We start from the raw sequence: 13,914 nt of genomic DNA, 5'->3' as shown, positions 1-13,914 counted from the left end.
AAAAAATATGTATTTGCATATATATATATATATATATATATATATATATATATATTGGGATTTAATAACCAGATTATGAAAGCCATACAAACTTGTCCTATATTTCAAAAATACTTAAAAAATTATTTTGTTTCTTTTCAATATATGGAATTACGAACTTATACATAAGATGTATTCTCAATATTAAATAAAAAGATAGTTCATTTTATTTTTATATTGAATTAGAATGGTTAAGTTTTTAACCTGATAAAATAAGGATCTCTTTACCGAGAACTTTTCTTCAACCATAAACAAACCAATAGTTAGAAAATACAATATTTTCATAGTTTATATCAAATAAATAAATAATACAGTTTACCTTAAGTAAGATGTATTTGGGGCATTAATACATTTGTTTTAAGCAATCAGTTTCTTTATCCGAACTCTAAGACTAGAAAGGATTCTTAATAACCAAAATGTTAGGTGGCATGGCAACTCCCATTTCCTTTTTAACTAAGAAAGGACAAGAATTCTTGTCCTTTCCTCTTACACCATTCCCGACTATTCTATACCTAGAAGGATGATCGTTGCGAAGTCATACATGTGCGACACCAACATAAAAATAAAATAAACTATCTTTTTATTTAGAATTAGAAATACATCTTGTGTATAAGTTATAATCCCACATATATATTAAATGAAATAAAATAATATTTTTTTATTTTTAAAATATAGGCCAAAATCCTTTGGAATTTTATAAACTTGTAAAATCCAAGCAAAATTGTTTTTTCCATGTCAAAGTATTTTAGATTCTTAAAACAAAATGCTTAGATAACTTTAGGATTTTTGGCCACACACAACACACACACACACACACACACACATACACACACACACACACACACACACACATATATTCTTTTTATTTTTTTAGGCTTTATTTAGCAAAAATTCACTTTTTCTTATAATAAAACTACTAAAATAGGCCTAAGAAAGGTATTTGTCAAATACACCTTTAAGTATATCTCCAAGTATTAAACATATAAAATAAAAATAAATACACCATTAAAATTTAGGTTTTAGAATGGTTAAGTTTTAATATGATAAAGCAGAGTCCTCCTTAATAAGAGTGATCAGTCTTGAGCCCACATGGATAGAAACCTCTTTAATGAGAAGGATCTTTTTTAAATCTTAGACAGACTAATAAATAGAAACATAACTTAGAAAAAACAATCAATCAATAATGTAGCTTACCATAGGTGGAGTGTATTGAGGGTGGTGCTTCTTTCTCATATATAACTAGTCCCCTTACCTAAATTTTTGTAGATTGATAGATTTTCTAGTAATTATAATATTAAATGGTGACTCCTTAATCCTTCAAACTATAATATCATTATTAATCTCAACACATCCAAAACCTCCTTGATCTAGAAGAAAAGCTGAACTTTCGACGCCATGCACACCACGACAAGATTTAGTAGAAAGTATTATATTTTGTTATATTAAACTAGTTAATTCATAAATATATCATTAAATGAGTAAAATAATATAGTAACCTCATTCCCTGTCTATTCATATGTACAATTAACCAACCCTAATTGATTTTAGTTAATTTTTATAATCTTAACATCAAAGTATTAACTCAAAAATAAAATTATCATGAATCCTCTAGTCTTTGAAAGTAGGGAAATAAACCTTAAAGAACCATCTAACTAATGGTAGTTTCAATATAGATGCATTTGTTATTGTTAGAGAATAATATAAGTTATATCTTAAGATTTCATATAATAACTTAAGTTTTGAGATTAAAATAATTTTTTGAAATAGTATAAGAGTCTTGATGACTAAGTGGTCATGAGTTTGAATCTCATTATTTTTTTATTTGTTAAAAATTAAGCATAAGATAACATAGACATGTGTAAGTTTCAAGTGCAAATGGCTTTCACTTAAGAGGATATGTTAAAAAATAATATGAATCATATCTTAAAAAAATTTAAACTTTTATATTGAGATGGTTTTTTAACAATTATTATTTATACACTTGTAATTCTCAAATAAAATTTATCTTTATATCATAAAAGCTTCACATGATATCTAATTCTAAGACTAACATAAATTAATCAACATTTGAATCTCAACAAGATATCTTAATAATAATAATAATAATAATAATCAGATATCAAGACTTGGCCGAAAGAGGCTGGGTTGTTCCACGTTAGGAAAAGCTGCTTGCAAGTACATAAAAAGTATTTTTGAATATACAACACAATGGAAACATTAATTAAAAAAAATTGTCCTAATAAAATGTAAGGAATTAATAAGTTATTATCTGTATACTAACAACAAACAATGTGCATTGCATTCAATCACCCCTTCGATTGCTAGCAAAGATAACTAAAAAATGTCACGAAATTGACTACCATATTGCCATATATATGATAATCAATTACACAAATTATTATTATTATTATTATGTTCCACTTATATTTTTCTTATAATATTCCTTAGACTAACTAACCTAAGATATGGTAGATGTGGGTATGACAAGGTATATGATTGGTTGCCTTAATCCAGCAGCAACAGCAACCCCAGATCTGAACAAAACAAATAGTAGAAATGTAAATGGACCTTATCCATATGAACTTTAATATGTCAGCTCCTCACTAAATTAACAGAATCCTTCTTGTAATGGAAGCACCATGTAATTAGAAAATGTATATACGAACATCTATATCTCCATTAAGTGAAGCATATATCTAAGAAATACTTATTCAAAATTCTGTAGCAATTTCCGAAGAGAGAAGAAAATCCATTCTCATAGCTGAGAGACAACGGACTTCATAGTTTTAGTAATTTAACATGAGCAATCTTCATTTACATGATCAATCCTTACATCATTCCTCTCTATGCTGCTAGTTTTGTATGCTTTTGTTAGCTTCAAGTTATCATAAATTGGATTGATGATCTTGAACAATCAGTCCTTTGTGGATTTTGCTACAACTGAGAAAGTAAAGTCACTAATGACTCGATTTATGAGAATATATATTGTATCAGTAGACACCGGTGTCGAGTAGAGGAAGTTACTGTGATGTCGACGTCAATTACACTATTGGGCTTGGATAAATTCAACAGTGGAACTAGCCCAGTAGTATCATTTTACCGTATTCTAGACTCACCCGAGTGGAATGGGAGCCCCCTTTTTTTCCAAGATAAAAGGCAGAATTGCTGAAAGGACCTGGATAATTTTGTCCCTCCAAACCCCAACGTCACTTGACTTTTACAATAGCAACTCATTTTTATCCGTCATTAAACATTTAGTTATTATTTCAGAATAAAGAATATAAAAATAATAAAACCAGAAATTAGTTCAAGAGAAAAGGACTAAAAAATAAAAATAAATGAACTGTGATACCAAGACCCACAAGAAGATAGATTAAAAGTGGTCTGAGAAAGAGGACTAATAAACTAGAGCGTGAACGGGGGACGCAAGTGGGAACTTAATTCATTATAGTCAATGAAATATGAACCTTCGAAGGCAAAGATACAGGAATGCAATGAGAGTGAACCGTACATGATAAAGAAAGTGCAAGCATGCTTATGTCCACGAGATATTCTGCAGTTAATTCAGAACATAAAGGAGTTACCAAATGATGATATTTACAGATCGAGCCATTTACTTGGGAGAGCATAAGACTCCTATTGGTTATGTCAATAATGCAAAAGGGTGCTTACATGCAGCACGTGGTTACACATCATCATCACCATCTCAAATGTTCATAGGTGGAGCAGGTCCGTGCATAGAGACTGTATGTTTGGTACTAACCATAGAACCTCAGCTCAGCAATGGGGTCTTCTAAGAATACATTATGTAGATTTTAACAGGTACGTAGATCTTTTTGAGCTGGCATCAAATCCTAGCAGATTTAGATCTTTTGAGCGAGCATTTTAGAACTCAGAGACATAGCTGGAAGACGCCATGCAACATATAAACCTTGGTCCATACCTCAGGCTGCGGTTGGTGGCACCCCAAATTAATTTGCCATTATGCATCTTTACAACTAACGCAGCAACAATTATTACAACTTATTTCAAGGCACTAAGTAGCCTTGGATGCTATATATATGTGTTATCTAAACAACAACAAAGTATGTCCTGTTCAATGAAGTATGGATTCCTGAAACCAAGAATTTTGAGACTATTCCAGCCTCTAGCCAATTTGCTTGAATACAGTTAATTTAGAATTCAATAGAACTTGCAAGACTCTGAATCGCTACTGCAAGAACGAGTACATGGTCATATCTATAGTAGAACACAAAGCAAAATATATAGGAAAGAAGACACAGATGCTATCGTAAAATTTAACTAAGCAAAAGGAATCCACATGTAATGATTCCATGAAAGCAAATCAAGTCTATGACCCAAAAATAAATTTGTTCTGGTTAAGCAACACAATAAGCAATTCCCATATTGTAGAAGCTGCTCTAGAAATTTACTTACAACTTGATGGTTACTTCTAAAAAGAAAAAAATCTTCTCAGTTTTTTCCTAATTTCCTTTCACAGATAATCTAGTCCTACGAATTACTAGATTTTCACACAGTCAATATAATAATAATAAGAAGAAGAAGAAGAATACAATTCATATAAATGCAATGATCAGCCCATACAAGTGGAATCAATCCTTCAATTTTCTTGCCATATAAAACCTCAGCTTAAGAAAATAGCAAAACATCCATGTTTAGATGTATGATTCTAAAAAGGGTTCCTAGTCTAAAAGAATTTGTATTTATAATCCTTATTGAACTAGTATTTTTCCTAGTCTAAAAGAATTTGTATTTACAATCCTTATTGAACTAGTATTTTTAATCATTATTAGAATATAATAGTTGGAGCTTATCTTTATCGTATAATCTCTCCACAAATATAAAAGTATTCAGAATTATGAGTGTTTAGAATAATGAGTGTTGAACATCAATAAAAAAAAAAGTTTAGGAGTAAAATACTTGGTGTTTTCAACAGAATTTATTGTGTACTCCTGCATGTAGGAAAAAGCAAGTACAGCATCGCAACCCAGTAGTGAATTTAGCTCCTGTGCATATACAAGCATGCACAGATCATAAAATGCCACCCAAAAAGTCTTCAAGAGCAATTATTTACAAAATACCTCTAATAATTCTCAAAAATGCTCGCAAGCATTTTCATCAAATTAAGTTTCTCAAAAACGAAACCAAGTTGTGAGAAGTGTTTCAATCGGAAGTCAGATTGTTACAGTGCAAGATGTCGATGATCCAAGAAGCATAAAACATTTTTACTTGGACACATCACTTGTTCAAGAAACAACTCGTAGGGTTAATTTCTGTCGCAGCTCGGATAGATTTAAGCATGCAGGATCATTGACCTGTGGAAAAGAAAACATTATAAATATTGAAGCCAAGTTGTTCCTGGATTTAGAGCATAAACATGAAACCCTAAACCTGGTAATTGACAACAATTGATTTTACCTCAGTTTGGACGGTGTGAAATATTCTTTCATTTACTTTGGTGGAAACACAGTTAACAACCGAGATTCCTTCTTCAAGCAACACTTGCAACACTCTTGATAGGGGGAAATCTTGCCCCCTAAAATCACTATCAAACACAACCTCAATACCACCTGGATATGGCTGGAGGGTTACTGGACTAATTGGAGAGTATTTGTTAGAACTTCCACTTGGGGAATCAAAGCTTAAATTGGACAATTTCTTTAACCCATCTCTCTTGGCACTAAGTTCTTTGATCTTGTTTTGGAGATACTTTATATAATTCACAGATTCGTTCATGTGATCCGATATTGAACGCTTTCCCTGAAATCCCCAACAAACCCTAGTAATTATAGAACTCCAAGAACATTTAAAAAAAAAAAACCCGATAGGTAAGGCCTATCAAAGAAAAGAATAGAAGAAACTTGTCTCACCTTGATAAACTCAAGAGGGAGTAGAGCTCGAAGGGTTGCATAAAGGGTTGTCATTTCTTGCCTTCTTTGTCTTTCAATATTTCTATGCATCATCTTCTTATTATTATTTTTACTATGATCTCTAGCAACATCATGATTACTGTCAATGGAAATTAAAAATCGCCGCCGACCATTTTCCATTTTGTTGGTTGTATCACTTCCTTGGAGTGCAGCATATCGAGCAAGAATCAGATCTTGTGGGATGTCGTGTTGTTGGTGGGGATCGGAGGAAATATTGAAGCACAGCTCATCACCTTGGTGTAAAGGGAACATTGAGCAAAAATTCTATTAAGGCTTGAAGCTTTCTTTATGTAAGGTGAGAATGGAAGTTAAAGAAGAAGATACGCTTGTTAGGGTATGTGATCTTCTATGGCCCTGGTAAGCTAAAGATTCCCTGGAAAAAAAAATTAATTTTTTCAACAAGAAGAGATATGGTTGGCGACCGCACTCTCTCAGTGTGTAAGCTTTCCTTGCTTGTGGAACTGTAGCTATGTCCACTCCTTTGCATTCACACTTGTGAACTAAATTAATCATGATTATTAAATGGCTCGAATATAAGGCTAGAGTCGTGGTTATGTATTTAACTTGGATTCATCCTAGTTAAAAGAATGTAACGAGTTTTGATTAAATCCCAAATTAATTAGCTAAAAATTAACTTTTTTTACATCCAACACAAGTTAGAAGATGAGATGTTCATGTTTCAAATCAACTTGTTAAATCAGATTGGATTTAATAACACTAAAAATAAATAACTAGAATATTCAGTATCGATCTCCAATATTTTATTCTTAAGAAATTATTAATTGAATTTAGTTTATTAGCTAAAATCATGTGCTGAATCGATAAGATTTTTATAAATGGCCATCTCCATGTACATTAATGTCCATTTTGGCATGGTTTTATTGATTTTGAGACTTGGCCAGTATATATCCGTCTGATTAGGGCAATAATTTTGTTGTCTCTGAGTTTTGGGTAGGAAACTAAACACGCTTGTCTACATCAATAAACAATGTGATTAGACAACTATCTTTTGCCTTAACGCTAAAATAATAGTATACATAAACACTAATTAAGACAGATGCCCATTCTTGGTGAAATGGAAGTATATAGTACTTAAATTAAGAAGTAATGAAATTAGGGTTATTAATAGTTTTTCTCAAACTTTTATCATCTAAATAAAGGAAAAATCATTCTACCACTTATATTGTTAGATAAAGATTCAACAACTTTTAATTTCTTGAAAGAAGTTTTCATGCAACTTAATATCCATGCATAAATGTTCAAGTTGACCCAAATAAAGTGGTCCCTGACATACCACCTAGATGGAGAGGAAAAAAAAAAAAAAAAAAGAAGCCAAAGTACTTAAATTTGCTTTTCAGAACTTGTATATCTTTCGAAAGACGAAGCATTGCTTGCTCTGGTCATCCCACTAATGCATATACCTTAGAGAAAACGAAAGTAGCATTGGTGGATCCAGCCGTAGCATTTCGTATGAATAAAGTTAAAAAAGAAAAAGCAAAAAAATGAATAAAAGACAAATTATGTGATAAAAAAATAATTACAAATGATTACTTTAAATTTTCTTATAATACATCCAAATTGGGTTATTTGGATGTATTTGATAAGATAAAAGGTTTTTAGTGTGATTTATTAAATTATAATATAAAATACATATATATATAATATGGTTTAATTTGGTGAGTTAAATTAATGACTTGTCGAGTTGAAAGATGGGTAAAATAACCTAAGTTTTTTTTTTAAATAATATCATTTCAAGAGTTTATTTTCTTTAAAAAAATATTTAAATTCCGAGTCTTACTGTTATGTAAATTAATTTTCAATACTATTAATTTGTTATTGGTAAGAATGGCACGTATATATTGGGTTTGACTAACTCACATCTTCTTAATTTTTGATCTTATGGTAAAATGAAATGTTCTCCAAACATATATATTCCATTTTGCTAATAAAGTCAACTTAAAATAAATTATTTAAATCGAGCAAAGGCGTTCATGAGAAAATAAATTTCCTTAAAATAAATCATCCATTAATAAAATAACATATTGGGAAGCAACCAACCTAGGAGTTAGCAACCCGCTAGTTTAAACTTGAACTTGCAAAAGCAAAATTTGAAGCTCACTCCATCACAATAAATTATGTCCTTCCTCTGATAAACCACAGCATTCCATTAGCCACATTTTTAAAATGCTTGGCACTTAAGCAAAGTGCACAAGGCAATAATGTTCCTCAAGGTATTAGCACTAAATAATTTGAGCACTAAGATCGGAAGCCTCTCTGCAGTTCATGCACCAGTCCATAGGTCGGGAAAAGGCCAAAGAAAAGTGGCAGAAACATATGTAACAGTATCAAGGGGGAAGATCTCCAGGACATATAGAATAACCCTTCTTCGATCCTATCGCTAGCAGTTGTGCGTTGGAGAAGGAGCTTCTCTTTTCTTTTCTTTTTTCCCCTGCCTTAGAGCCAATTGAGGAGTTATTACATGTGCGTTTTAATACAATATTATTATATGGAGAGAAAAAAATTAGAATACGTTATTATATCCCCTGTAGTGACCATTGTTAATGTGAATTATTATGGAAATGTTGTGTGTAAAGTCCCAGGATTATGCAGCTTTTTGGGACCATTGAGATCCCTAACCTTTCTCTTAAATAATCCTGCAATATGCTCCTTTCTTCATTAGTTCATGAGCTGCTGCTGCTGCCGCCAATACATGCTTTAATAAAAAAGAAAACTTGCTATTTCTAGTAGATAATCAATCCTCTTTTTATCATATTAAATTAATGGGCAAACCTTGATTCAGTCCCCAAATACGTTCTCACTCTCAAATGAGCGCTGAGCTTATAATTAAACTTCAACAATGTGGTCCCAAATGTTTTAGACAATTCTCAATCAAGTCCTTCTGCTTATGTTAATTAGCTTTTTTGTTTAATCTTCTTCAAAATGATGTTGTTTTATTGCATAATATGCGCATGTTATATGAGAAATATATTAACACAAACCTGTGCAAGGCTCATTTCGAGAAACACAGGAAACACAGCTGATAAGATCTATAGATGGGGATTTAATATGTATGTACAAGTTAGGGATTAAATTAAGATTCGCTTAAAATAATTACTAGCACGATAAATTATCATTTACTCATCGGAAACTTGAATAAAGTTTACTAGTACCAATAAAACAAATGAATAAAGTTGATTGTTCATCAAATCACATGGGTTTAGTTTCTTCACAAAACTAAATCACATTAGAAGATGCAGATAAAAACAAAACCCAAGTAACAAAACAATAAAGCAAAGGTGATTAGTCAATAAAAAAAATGGAAGAGCCCGTTATTCATCAATAGGGTTCACATTATCTTTGATTAATTTAGTTTTGATTAGGTCATATTGTGCCCTAGATTAAGGACAGTGTATGGTGTTGGTGGGTCAAATTACAATGCCCATCTCCACGATGACTTGTACTCAGCCTCGACTAGACCCAACTACAATAATTTTGGGTCTGGATAAAGCTGCCTCCACGAGTTCCCATGGAGTTCATAACCTATTCATATACTTGAATAGGTTACGAACTCAATACATTTGATTTCTGGTCCTTTAGCACATGCTTTGTTAATAGAAGAAAATGAAACAATCAGCTAATCATAATTTAAGCGTTATTCACGCATTCCCCATTATTATTATATTAGGTTCGATCGGATCTACTAATTAATTGTGAAAAAAAATTATAATTTTTTTTTTTATTTATCAGTTGTTATTGAACTCGGCTGAATAAAATTATCTTATATAAAGCCATTAAATTATGTTTAATAGCATCAGTAAAATCTAAGAAAAAACGATAATGATGATTAAAAAAATAAAAAAATATATTGATAAAATATAAGTATTATATACATGTTTGTTCTGTTTGATAATATAATTAATGCAATATGTTTTTTAAAAATATTTTTCAAATTAAAAATATTTTAAAATGATATTTTTGTCATATTAGCATATCAATCAAAACTATCAAAAAGCACCTAGAAATATTAATTTGGTTGTAATATTTATATTTATATTCTTAATCCAAATTTTTATATATAATTAATTTATAATATTTATATTTCTAGATATACATTTAAAATAACTTGTGTAGGTTTTTTTATGAGATTATTATGACTAACCTTATTTGATATGTATATATATATGTTAAACGGAGATGGACTCCATACCTCAATTTTTTTATTTTTTTTTACCTCAATTTTCATTCATAATCAAGAGACATCTATATGCTAGAAACTATAACTAAATAAAAACAAATGCGTTATCGCTACGTAGCACTGGCCAGATTCTAGCCCCTCCTCTTCTCTCTGTTGCATCGTGTAAAAAGTACGGTTGAGATGCAGGCCACGTTTCGAAGGAATCTAGAAGACCTGCATGCGTGGAAACAAAACCATTTGAATACATATATATATATATATATAATAGTTTTTAATGTTTTTTCGTATGATAGAAACTATTTGTATAATAAAATTAAATCAACTAATAAGTTAAAAAAAATACTATTTTTTACTAATTTAATTAAAAGGTAAACATATGAGGAATGTGAATTATTTCCCGTCTCCATCTCCGGGTCGGAAACATGAAAAACCCAGCCCCCGCAGTATGCTGGGTCAGATACAAAACAGCTCTTTCATGAGCTAGTGCAAAAATCAAGTCGATCGGGTTCGGGTTAAATTATCATCGGAAGCACAAGGATGCTTGTCAAAACAGGCTTAAGCTATCTAATGGGCGCTCTAGGTCATTTTGTTCGGCCTAGTTGCTCTTTGGCCACAGGTTGATTCCAGTAAGCCCATCTCAATTGGCAGACCTCATGTTCTTACGCTATTGACATGGCCACATAGGACAAGTGCAGCCCGCTAACACAACTAGATTGGAACTGAAAGTATAAAATCTTGCTACCTGAACCATGCTCAAGACAAATGCTAATGAATGAGGTTAACAAAGATAATATTACATTACAAACTGCCTGTCCTTGTCAGAACTTGTCAACCTGTGAACTGAGTAATCCAAGGATCAACTTTGCTTCTTTCCATGGCAACGATTGCGTGAGTTTCGGTTGTCCGGAATAAGCATAGAAAAGAGTAAACAAATGTATACTGCTAACCTTGATGATTGTAGCCAAAAACAAGGAAATGAGGATGAGCCAAACAGAGTTGAAAACCACAGCATCAACTAGAAAAGCAATGGTGTGCAGAAAAAGAAAGTAAAGAAATTCTAATGTTAAAAAAACCAACATTCAATCAACGAAAAAGGAATGGTCCCAAGTAGTTCTTCATCCTGTACATGTTCCAGGTAGACTTGTCGCTGCAATTAAGGCAGCATTTCGGCACGGTTAAAACTGTTTTCTCCAGATTTATGCAGGATTTCAATATTACACTCATCCATCAAATAGATTAAATTTAGTACAGTTGACAAAGTCTTAGAGATGAGTTCACTAAACATCGATTTGTCTTACAAACACCAGTCGATGATGGGGATCTATAGTGTGTGCATGTGAAGTGATTAAAATTAGCAAATATAATATTGCAGGAAGTAAGAATACCCAAATTACCTGCTCCATGGATGCAACAGTCAGGAAACTCAACAACAGCATCCTTTAACCTGAAGATTCTTTTCGGAAAGTACCACAACGTCGTGGCATCCTCGTTGAATTGTAGCAACCCTTGTGAGTCCTTCCCATTTATGTATACATAGGAAGCTTGTGTGTGCAGTTTTGAAAGGCTCATCATTGTCTCAATTCTCCATTCCAGAAGAGAAGCATTGATTGCATTTCCAATGGACTATTTTATGGCCACAAATTTTGCGGAAGCTTTGCAGAGGATCAAGTTCATGTTTCACACAGGGATCGGATCCAAGCAGCATCTGCCTTACCTGCCACTCCTAATAAAATAATAAAAAACTAGAACCATCTCTAAAAACTGCAAAGCATCATTCAGAAGGACAGTCGACAGTATATCAACAAATTCAATTTCTGATTGTTGATGGACAAAGGTAAGAAATACCCTCAATGTGAAGACAGGGAGAAACCATACAAGTTTCTCCACCCATGATATCTGCTGGATTAACTATCTGCTACGCTCTCACATTTTTCACATTCACTTAGTGGTTAAAATCTGCATCTTTTGGAGTAAGGTAGATCGAAATGCAATTGTTGACCAATAACCCAATAAAACAAACATATCAACTTCCATGGCTGAAAATTCAAGCCTGCCTTAATAATTTGGAGACAAAAATCCATATTGACAGCACAAATAAAAGAATCCACAATAAATGATAATTGAATGTTCTCGTCAGCATCATAAGAAGCCATAAGCCATCAAATTAAACACCAACAAGCAGAGCTCCTATGTAAAAAGGTAAATCTCAGATCTTAAAAGTTTGGCATACATTTGTATTAGCCTATTAGGTTTCCTTTTCCCTTTCCCTTTTTTCTTTGCAAGTGCCCAAGTTCAATCATAGGGTGCTCCGTATCTGGAACAGCCAGTACACTGACACCATTGCCAACCCCAAACAATGCATATTAGTATTGTTAGTACCTCTAATTATAAATACATACAGGTTTCCAGCAACGACTAGGTTTCCAGCAACGATAGCTTAAACTACAAGTTATACAGATTCCTCTGGGTATAATTGCTTGGCCATGTTATTAAAAGTGGCGGACAAGAGGGGACAACTACTGGTGCCTAAATTCACCGAAGAGAATAAGCAAGTTGCTTGCATGAATTGAAAAAAACCTGACGAAAGTTACTAGGATAGCCTTACTGCTGAAAACACAGGCCATGTTCAAATAGCCTAATCAAGTGCTTATGGCATTTCCAATACTCATTGTTGAAGCAAACATGAAGTGGGGTCGCCATCTTGTTGTTGCAAATCTATAGTGACCATAGAACATTATGATATTAGCAATGGACTGGTAGGCCATACCAGTATAAACAGGAGCAGGTGAAACAAAATTCAACTCATTTCATTTAATGAAGACATGTTGCTTTACAACAATATTTATATCATCCATAAACAATTATCTAAGAAATACACTGTTGCTCCTTAAGACCAGTTTCGGACATTAAAGCTTACCGAACCTTCTGATGTGACTTGGACTTGAAAGGGAACCGTGTGGGAGGTGAGGGAGAAAATTCAGATGGTAATTGAGGTACCTGTGACTCTCCGGTAAGCATCCCCACAACCTCTTTCATTGAAGGACGATGAGCAGGTGACTTTTGTAAACAAAGAAGAGCAATAGTGATGCATAATGTAGCTTGTTCCCGATCCAAAGACTGTACAGACTTATCAACCAAATCAAGAAGCTTGCCAGAACGGGCAAGATTACGAGCCCAATGCATTAGGTTAGCACGCTGAAACTCAGACACTGGTAAGGTAGTAACCTGAAGTGGACGCCTCCCAGCAACAAGAACCAACAATAACACCCCAAAGCTATACACATCAGATTTCTCTGATAAATTCCCCCCACCACCATACTCAGGGGCGGCATAACAGACGGTTCCTCTCATACTTGGTGTACTACTGATTCCACCACTCTCCAGTATCTCTCCACTCAAAGAATCATGGCTATTCCGGTTACCTCTAAATAGCTCACCACTAAACCATTCAATACTGCCTATGCCGCCTCTGCTGCCTCTACTCTTACTTCTCTTCTTCTTTCTCTCAGCATACAATTCCTCATCTCTTGGCCACCAATCTTCTCCACCATTATTATCATCACTAGTCATCCCCATTTCTCTCTTCTTCTTCTTTTTCTTATTTTTTTTCTCCAACTCTTCGCAATACTCCTCCTTCCACCATTCCCTTGCCGGCCTTCTCTTCTCCTTCTTCAAAACCTTCTCATCCTTATCATCATCTAACGAAACCCACCAATCCAATCTCTTCCG

The 13,914-nt window shown here is 33.0% G+C and overlaps 2 protein-coding genes across 2 annotated transcripts in view; both read right to left on the bottom strand.

Annotated features, from left to right (window-relative positions):
- Nucleotides 1–4,971: 4,971 nt before the first annotated feature.
- Nucleotides 4,972–6,379, bottom strand: LOC105129589 (transcription factor bHLH118-like). The gene is made up of 3 exons (XM_011031710.1): nucleotides 5,931–6,379; nucleotides 5,479–5,820; nucleotides 4,972–5,375 (listed from the first exon to the last, which is right to left on the bottom strand). Exons 1-3 carry the CDS (start codon nucleotides 6,240–6,242, stop codon nucleotides 5,307–5,309), a joined length of 723 nt encoding a protein of 240 aa, XP_011030012.1. The 5' UTR covers nucleotides 6,243–6,379; the 3' UTR covers nucleotides 4,972–5,306.
- A 6,270-nt stretch (nucleotides 6,380–12,649) lies between these two features.
- The window catches only part of LOC105129587 (receptor-like serine/threonine-protein kinase At4g25390), a 2,665-nt gene continuing 1,400 nt past the window's right edge, over nucleotides 12,650–13,914 (bottom strand). Inside the window, exon 3 of the mRNA XM_011031709.1 lies at nucleotides 12,650–13,907. Coding sequence (XP_011030011.1) covers nucleotides 13,099–13,907 — 809 coding nt within the window. The 3' untranslated portion in view covers nucleotides 12,650–13,098. The remainder of the gene's footprint in view (nucleotides 13,908–13,914) is intronic.

This window comes from Populus euphratica, unplaced genomic scaffold (genome assembly GCF_000495115.2).
Source record: "Populus euphratica unplaced genomic scaffold, PopEup_1.0 scaffold16.1, whole genome shotgun sequence".
NCBI classification, from domain to species: Eukaryota; Viridiplantae; Streptophyta; class Magnoliopsida; order Malpighiales; family Salicaceae; genus Populus; species Populus euphratica.
Note: the sequence above shows the minus strand (reverse complement) of the source record. Positions and strands in the feature narration are given on the sequence as shown.

Coding starts and splice junctions, on each gene's coding strand:
- LOC105129589 (XM_011031710.1), bottom strand. CDS start 6,242: ATGTTCCCTTTACACCAAGGTGATGAGCTGTGCTTCAATATTTCCTCC. Junction 5,821..5,930: donor TCCCTCTTGAGTTTATCAAG/GTGAGACAAGTT, acceptor TGGGGATTTCAG/GGAAAGCGTTCAATATCGGA. Junction 5,376..5,478: donor TTCACACCGTCCAAACTGAG/GTAAAATCAATT, acceptor TCTTTTCCACAG/GTCAATGATCCTGCATGCTT.